Source organism: Dermacentor albipictus, unplaced genomic scaffold (genome assembly GCF_038994185.2).
Source record: "Dermacentor albipictus isolate Rhodes 1998 colony unplaced genomic scaffold, USDA_Dalb.pri_finalv2 scaffold_13, whole genome shotgun sequence".
NCBI classification, from domain to species: Eukaryota; Metazoa; Arthropoda; class Arachnida; order Ixodida; family Ixodidae; genus Dermacentor; species Dermacentor albipictus.
In genome coordinates, this window is record NW_027225567.1 from 4,532,006 (window position 1) to 4,541,182 (window position 9,177).

Consider the following 9,177-nt stretch of genomic DNA (forward strand, 5'->3'; position numbering starts at 1 on the left):
CAGCCACAGGAATGCATGCTTCGCTGTCCAAACATTCCTTACAGAATCTAAACGAATGCCCTGCTAAATTCTATTTTTTATTATTACTTTTAAATTAATTATTTCTCATTCAACATGACCTTCCTGATTTTATTTTAGCCGGTTATTCAACCCTATTCAATGCTATTCCCATAGATATTAGGAAATTTATGCTATATATTATTTTGGAATAATCCATCCATTTCTTGGCCAGTCCCCCATCGTGGGTAGGAGCCACACGTGCCACAGGCTACAACAACAACAACAACAACGACAGCGCCATCCGATGGACGCCAGCGTGGCGGAGGCGGCCATGGCCTCGCAAGGTGTGAAGCTGCCAGACATCAGGGACGATAAGCAGTCCAGTGCGTCATCATCCCTCAGTGGGGACGACACAACTATCGTCGACCCTGACGAAGAAGTGGCTGATATGGCGGAAGTGGACAGCGACGGCTTCAAGGTGGGAAGTCATCGGAAGCAAAGAACGGTCGGAATCCCAGTGGTAGTTTTGCCAACAAAGAAAGGTGTTGATTTGAGGGAGCGGAACCCTATCAGGCTCTTCGAAGCCATTAAAGTACTGCTGGGGTCTGCCCCGATTCGCAGCCGCTTCACAACGCAAGGTGCTCTTTATTTAGATATCGCAACGGAAGAGCAAGTTGACATTCTTCTCCGGTGCTCTCAGATTGGTGACATAAGAGATAAAGCCAGGCTGCCCCACTCCTACATGACTAACACATGTGTTATTAGGGGAGTACCAGGGTGGTATTCGGAAAGCGACCTTCTTGACTACTTGAAACCACAAGGTGTTCTGCACGTGAAACGTCTGATGCGCCGGGTGAAGACTCAAGAAAAATAATGGGCAGTGAAACCTACTAACTCCGTTGTGATAACGTTTACTCCCAACACCGAGCACCCCGAAAAAATTGACCTCGGTTTTACCAAGCATACAGTCAAAGAATTCGTTGAACCTCTTCGCCGATGCTTTAGGTGCCAAAGCTTTGGGCATGTAGGCAAAGTTTGCACCAAAGATCAACGTTGCAAAAGATGCGGTGGCGCCCACTATTACAAAGCCTGCAAGGCAGATTTTGCTTGCGCTAATTGTGGTGGTGACCATCCAGTGAGTTTTGGTGGCTGCCCCTTCCATGTAAGTGCCTTACACTGCCGAGTGTCCTTCATTATTAGTCCCAAACCGCAACCTACTGAGAAGCGGATACCTGGAAGTGACGAGTTCCCGGCATTAGATTCGGAAGTTGAGTTCCCTGCGTTAGAGTCCGAAGTTCGCAGCGGGGTGACAAGCAACGTCAGTGAGCGACCTGAGCCTAGCAAGACGGCAAAGTCCTCTGTAGGTGAGTCGGTTGTTCAATCTGCTGCAGCACAAAGTGTCCACGTTCCTCAGCGACCAGATCACAGGCAGACTCGACAACATGGAGGACATTCCCTCGCCTCAAAAGAGATGAAGAAACCAGCTGCAGGGGCCAAGAGTGGGTAGCAGTCCGCAACATTTGTTGAAGTTGTGAGGCAGTGCGTACAGCAAAATAAGGAGCTCAAAAATCAGGACCTGTCCGACCTTCTGCGAGTTTTGTTTGAAGTCCTACGTTCATATGTTCAAGCGATGCAGGCTGGCACCCTGAAGAACTTTCTACAGCTCGTTCTTTCCTTTGAGTCGATGATTACCACCTTCGCAGCGACCTTTACCTTATATATGGCTAGTCTTCTCCAAACCCCTGCAACTAAAAATCACCGAAAAGTGCCGTTTATTATGCAATGGAACTGCGCTGGGATTATAAGTCGATTAGCAGAGCTTAAATTATTTCTCAAAGATACGTGTGTTCCAGTATTGGCCCTCTCGGAGGCTGGCCTACCAAGCGGGAGACCTTTGACTTGATATGTCGCCCATAAGGATTGCAGCACAAAGTCATTTCCCGCGGGAAGTGCCGCCCTTTACATTCAAAGAGAGATTCCTCATGTGGCTTTGAACGTCACCGATCTTTGCACCGTTAGTATTGAGGTAGCGGCTTTGAGGATACGGCTTGGCTTCCGAACTCTTTATGTTGCATCCGTATACGTGTCTCTGCGGAAGAAGGTAGCAATGGACTTGTTTCTTCAGCAGCTTTGTGACCGTTGCCCAGCGCCCCAAATTATCCACGGGGACTTCAACGCCCATCACTCTGTATGGGGTGACAAAAATACAGATTCCCGCGGACGCAAACTAGTAGAAGTTATCGACAGTTTGGACCTGTGCGTGGCCAATGACGGAAATCCCACTTTCTTCCGGCCTCCAGCCTCAGCCACATCTATAGACCAACCTTGCATTCGTCATTGCGTCCGCATGAAGTTGTCAACTGCACCTGACCACGTGGGAAGTGATCACTATCCAATTTTAGTGTTTACTGCCGACTTCCATATGCGAGGCTCTAAAATTAGCCATGTTGTTAATTGGGACAAATACAGGGAGCAACTTATATGTGTTTCTGGTGACGTGATAGACAAAATGATTTCTGGTAAGATGGCTGCTACCACAGCGGTCAAGTTGCCTAATCATTTTCCGACTCTGGATTTAAAACTCAGGAACCTTTGCGCAGCGTGCAGAGGGGCGGAGCGAGAACTGATGCGGAAGAAGGACGACAGATGCTTGAAGACGACCTTCAATAGGCTTAACTCTGCCATTCGACGCCATACGAACAAGCTCTGTAGGTCGCAGTGGGCTTCCTTCTGCGCTAGCTTCACGGTTTTCTCACCGATGTCGAGAATTTAGCGAGTCATTGGCAGTCTTGCTGGTGATTCTCGACCTAGTAAACCTTTCGAAGCGCTTGCACTGCGCAAGCAGAAACCTCTCGTGTGCTTGGCAGAGGAATTTGTAGATGCATTTGCAAGTTCAGGAATTCATCCCTGCGCTCTGCCTGCAACATCTACGTCTGTGATGGACGCCCCGTTTACACTTCGAGAGCTACAGACAGCACTCAGCAGCCTGTGGCGTCAATGTACAGCAGGTCCTGACGGCATCACCAACCAGATGATGCGGAACCTACCTCTGGAACACCCGAAGATGCTCCTAAGCTATCTGAATCAAGTGTGGGAGACTGGCGATGTTCCTCCTTCATGGCAGGTGGCTTGTGTTGTCCCAGTGCTGAAGCCCGGCAAAGAAATGACAGACTTGGCCTCGTATCGTCCTGTATCACTCACGTCGTGCGTGGCTAAACTCATGGAGAAGCTGGCAAGTAAGCTTTTATCTTGGTGGCTCAAAGATAGAAGGGCTCGGCCAACAGGCATGACTGGATTCCGAACAGGTTTAAGCACGCAAGATAGCGTCTTGCACTTGATAAGCCATATTGAACATCATAGAGCTTTCGGCCTTTCAACACTAGTTATTTTCCTAGACGTATCAAAGGCTTATGACAGCGTCTTTCATAGCTCAATACTAAATAGTTTGCAGGCCATGGGCGTACAGGGCAATCTTCTGCGATTCATTCACTCATTTATCAGTGATCGTAAAATTCAAGTGCGGTTAGGAAGTACCAAAAGCACCGAAAGGGCGGTATCGCGAGGTGTACCTCAGGGAAGCGTTCTTTCCCCAACGCTCTTTAACGTTGTAATGGCTGGTCTTCCCGCTGAAGTGCAAAAACATTGCAGGCATGTCCATATGTTGATATGCGCGGACGACATTTGTCTTTGGTTAACCGGATATCAACACAAGCGTTTAGCTCTGATAGCTCGACAGGCATTACTTTCAGTTCAAAATTACCTTCAAGGTGTTGGGTTGACTCTCTCGGTGGAAAAATCTGGCTTCATGATGTTTCCAGGTAGAGGAAGAAGGTATGCGCGGCTGAAGTTAGACCTTGATCAATCTTGCCTTCGACAATTGAAACACAAGCGCTTTTGGGCGTCATTATTGACTACCCCCTATAGTGGCGACGAGCTGTGGACTCGGTTGTGACATCGATATCTTCGCATCTCAATGTAATCCGTAGAATTACAAGTCAGCAATGGGGAAATCACCCTTCTTCAATGATCAGGTTGCACGATGCACTAGTGACAAGTCCAATAATGTATCAGCTCCCTTTAATTTCCCCCTCGATATCGCAGCTGGAACGACTTGAGGTTCTGCACAGAAAGAGCCTAACAAGGGCTTTTGGCGTTCCGCAGACGGCTCCTAACAATGCAGTACTCTATGAATATCTATCGAGACCTCCTAGCCTAGTCGCTTCACAAAGGTTATTGGTGCAAATTGGCCGTCACAAACAGACGGCAGTCGGCTGAGCCCTTCTACAGCGCCTTCGAAAAAGATCTGAGTCCCGAGCGTACTTGGAACTAAATACTCTTGGTTACCTGGGTCTTGACGCTAGAGGTTGAACTAAGAGGTTGAAACCACCTTGGTCATTCGCGAGCCTCGATTGTTCGTTGACGATTCCTCACGTACGCGCTAAGCGGAGTTCTCCTCTGGCGGCAAAGCGTTCGCTGGTACTGGAACATCTTGAGACTGAATATGCACGTCATCTTCAAATCTTCACTGATGGCTCTGTGGACAAGGTCAAAGGATCTAGTGCAGTTGCTTTTCACATTCCCTTTTTGAAGTATGATTGGTCTGTTCGATTCACTACAGTCGTGTCCTCCACAATGGCCGAAAGCGTTGCCATTGATGCAGCTCTAAAGAGACTATGGTTTTGTATGCCTCAACCTGTTGTCATTCTTACAGATTCAAAATCTGCCCTTCCAAGGTTAGAGCACGGGTTCCCTACCGATGCTTTATGTCTTAGCTCCCTACGCTCGGTGCATATTTTCCATATCAAAGGCTTCTCCATACGTTTGCAATGGGTGCCCTCGCACATATGTATCATAGGCAACGGGATGGCGGACAGCCTCGCCCATAGAGCGCTGTCTGGGAATTCATTCAGAAGAGTGCCTCAAGAGGACAACAGACTCTTCAGAGAAGCGGTGTTGTGCCACGTCAGTTCTTTGTGGAGCTCACCTCACAAGCCATGTGTGATCAAGGGTCTCAAAAGAAACCAAGCCACCTTACTGCTCCGCTTTCACACGGGCTCTGCTCGTACCCCTGCGTCGATGTATAAGACTGGCCTGGCGTTATCACCATTATGTTCAACGTGTGGTGTGTGCGGTGACATAGAACATTACCTAATGTGCTGTACTGTGTATAACGCGGAAAGGAGGGTGTTATTCGGTTTCCTCAAGAAGACAGGAGTTCCTCACAGTTCTCTTCAGGACATTGTTTTCCCGCGCGGGAATCGGTTGTGTAGGAAGGAGGCCTCTCACCTTCTTTTAAATTACCTACAGGACACGGATTTGGCCTCCACATGGTGAACTGAGGAGTGACCATTTGTAATTGTGAGGTCTGTGTCTGATTATGTGATTTATTTATTTTAAGTGTCGCTACGGTGGAGGAATTGCCGGCAGCAACTGCAAGGCTAATCCCACCAGTAACCTACAACAACTCAACTCAACTCAACCTCTTATGAGAGACCTCTTGACTGTTGATACGTTAACGAAGACAACCCGCTGTTGTGAAGTCGGGGGTCCATGCGGCCAACGAAGTTTCCATCGATGGTGCCGTGGCAGGTGCCGGGAGAAAGGGTTTCGAGCGACGTTTAAGAGAATAAAAAAAGGATTATATTCAAAAAAGTACATAATTGAGCTTCACAATACTGCTGCAACTAACGGAGCACACTATGGTAGCAGCTTTGCATGTCCGAGTGTATTTCTGTTTTCCAAGCGTCCTTCTCCTCTTAGCCGTCTGGATCCGCTTTTTATGCCCTGCATCATCATTGTTCAGTCGCTTCCCCCAATCCAGCGTCAGGAGACCGATGACTTCAGGTCCCACCAATCCAGAAGTTTGTTGCTTTTTCCCTCCGACGGGAGTTTTGTCGGAAACACACGCACATCACTGGGCACAAATAGGGGAACTGGCATCGTACACTGACTCCGCCTCCAGCGTGGTCATGCCAATTTGTGCGGCTGACAGGTGTGAAGAACCGTAGCCTTTCAGGGACCTCATCTCCGGCGTGGACATTCAACATCCCATTTGACGAGGCCATCGGCTCGTTTCCCATGATTTCTTTATCAGTGACCGGAGTTTCTCGCGGAGTGAACGGCCGACCGTAACTGCTTTGATGGGCTCTTCGTGATGGTCAGGAGAGACAACGTCGCTATCTTCAAGCGAGCTGCCTTTAAATGCTCAAGACAGACAACGTTGTTGCCTTCAAGCGAATTGCCTGGAAGTGAATGATGTGGCGTGACAACTGCATGTCACTGGGGTGGCATACCCCGCTCTGAAGGAGCGCCGGTTGCAACATCGTATAGAGAACAGTAAAATTCCCTGCCGTTTAAAAATTCATAAACCCACGCGACAAAATAATTTGGCAGACCATTATTCTGAAGCGTGTTTATTAGGCTTACTTGTTCTACGCTGTCATGCGCCTTAGTGATATCCAAACTGACTAAGGCTGCATATTTTTTCTGCAATCAAGCTAGTTGAATACGACTTTATAGGTAAACTTGGGCACACCAATTCGTGCACCCCCGTCTGAAGCCAATTTGGCATGGGCTCAAAATCATGTTCTCTGCGACCCACTTATATATGCGGTCGTGTAAGATTCTTTTGATGAGCTTTACTAGGTTAGATGTAATAGGTATTGACGCAATGTTATCTAATACATAACCAGCACCTTGCTTATTTAATAATGGGATTATCTTTGCAAGTCTCCATTCCGGAAGAATCAACCAATTTTTAATAGAGTGGTTTATGGTAAGCAACGAGTGCGACGACATGTTAAATAATGCTTTCATTATTGCCGTATTAAAGCCATATAGGCCTGGCGCTGAATTAGGCAGCTGGCTTAGTTGATTCTTCAGCTCGGAAACTGCAACTTCTTCGAAGTCTTCAACATGAGTAGGTGGCGTAGCGTCATAGGGCAAAATCCACTGAAGGCGACATTTTAGACCTTCAGCAATACCTTCCAGTAATTTGGCCAATTCGCAGGGTGTCGAAACCACAGAGTCGAAATTTATTTGTTCTGGAAGGACCTTTTTATTTCTCAGAAATCGACGGAGTGCTTTTCTGCTGGCAGCCTTTGAAAGAAAGTCGATGTGCTTACAATAAAACTTGTCTTGAACATTTGTAACTGCTCTTTTAAATGTTTGTGCCGGGAACTTATAGCGTCTCCAATTGCTAGGACACTGATTATGAAGTAGTTATTACAACGCTGCTTTTCTTATCCTGCAATCGTGTGAGCCCTCTGCCTTCCACCAAGGGTTTAAAGACCAGCTTTTAGTGGGATTCACAGTGAATTAAGATTATTTTACGGAATCTTTTAAAACAGAAAATAAATTTATGGCATTTTCTTCTTCATTATTCCTTTGCTGATTCGATAAAGTCATGTGCAAGACTTTTTTGAATGTGCTTAAATTAACATCGGGTCCAAGGACTCACTCCAGCTTTGGCGGGCTTTTCTGGACTTTTTCAGGGAAAAGAAAGGGCCTGGCCGCCTCTTTGCAGAGCCGACCTCGGGACCACTCCACCTCGAAAAAAAAGACAACACCGGTCCCCCTCCCCCTCCCCCATTGAGCACTTCTTTTTTGCCGCAAGGCTTCGCCTATTAACTGCAGAAATAAAGACGTTTAAAAAAGTATTTGAATGCGCGGTAATTTAAGTCAATGAGCACACAAGCTCAAAAAGTATAGGAAGACGGTCATTGCTTGCACCCGAGTTTACAGCAGACCATGTGGAGATAGACAAATTATCGCTAGCGAAACTGAGATCTATCGCGCAAAGCGACTGACTACAAATAAATATAGGTGTTCTTGCATTAATTAATGCATGATAAATTATTGTTCGCAGCCCCATCCCACAAACGTTTACTACTCGAATCGGTCTTGAACCCCCACGAAGTATGATTGGAGTTAAAGTCACCGGCAGAAATTATTTTTCTGCAGGATGCAATTATTCTATCTAGAACACTAGGGCTCAGAATACCTCCGGGGAAATAAACATTAACTAATGTCAGTAGGAGGCGACCTGGAATGGAATTGTCCACAGCTAGAATTTCACTTTGTGAAGTCATGAGTTTGTAAGCCATTTTAGCCCAGTGCACAATTTTTGAAACTATAAAGATAGCTAAGCCGCCACCACGAGAGGGACGGTCTAAACTAAATGTGCGGTATTTTTAGATGAAATGCCTTTTCTGCTAATAACCATCTTTCTTTCAATGCAATGGTATCAGGTCAGTGTTTGCTACAGATGTAATACAAGTGAATAGGAGCGGAATAAATGGAACGGCGATTCCACTGTTATATTTTTAGCATACCTATGTTGAGCTAAGACCGGCAGCAGAAACTGCCTTGTCTAGGATGCTATCGCTGAAAACAAAAATATTTTTTATATATATTTTCCTTCTGGCACTTTTTGTCTTCATTTTATGTATCATGGTAGGTCCCTGCGCTACAGAATATGCGCGGTGTTTAAGAGCACGGGAGTTAAGCTCCATGTGTGTTTTTTGCGAGCCACAATCTGAACTAAAATATGATTACTGTTCTCCATGATACACAGGAGAGGTCCCGTTAGGCAGAATTTTATAAGGGCCTTGATTTGATGTTCCTGCATCATTCGTATCTGAAGGCATGGGACGTTTAGAGGCCACGGTTGGGCGGGCAACCACCTGATGACTGAGCTGTTCTGCTCGGCAATCTCTGTTACTACTTTTCCCTCGTCTTCTGTTGTGATGGTATGGAGCTGAGACAACATAAAGTCAATGAATCCGTAGACTTCGAAAGCCTCTCTGTTAAACCTTAAAATGAGGTCTGCCAACACAGTATGCAGTAGTCGAATATATGCCGCCATACTGTAGAAGGTCTCTGGTTTAAGCGCTGGATTGTTAGACCTGTGCGTCTGTCTCTTCGTGATGCGAGGAAACCGTTTCCAGCTCATCCTCCAGCGCTGCGGCTTGTTCGTCGAGAGGCATGAATACCTCTTTGCAATTTTATCTCTGAGCAATTAGAACAGCTACGGTCTCTGTTAGCGTGTCCCTTGCTGTGTGCCCATTGACGAACTCCGGGTAGAGGTGACTCGATATAGGAGCGAGTTTGCCAGTAGGACCGAGAGGCAAACTATCGCCACTGTGAACTCGCCATCGCCAACAGTGACAAGGTACG

General features: G+C 46.8%; 1 protein-coding gene across 1 annotated transcript in view; it reads left to right on the plus strand.

Moving 5' to 3' along the window:
* Window positions 1-7,625, plus strand: part of LOC135912971 (uncharacterized) — a 51,146-nt gene extending 43,521 nt beyond the window's left edge. The window contains exon 4 of the mRNA XM_070528555.1: window positions 7,494-7,625. Coding sequence (XP_070384656.1) covers window positions 7,494-7,594 — 101 coding nt within the window. The 3' untranslated portion in view covers window positions 7,595-7,625. The remainder of the gene's footprint in view (window positions 1-7,493) is intronic.
* The last annotated feature ends 1,552 nt before the right edge of the window (window positions 7,626-9,177 follow it).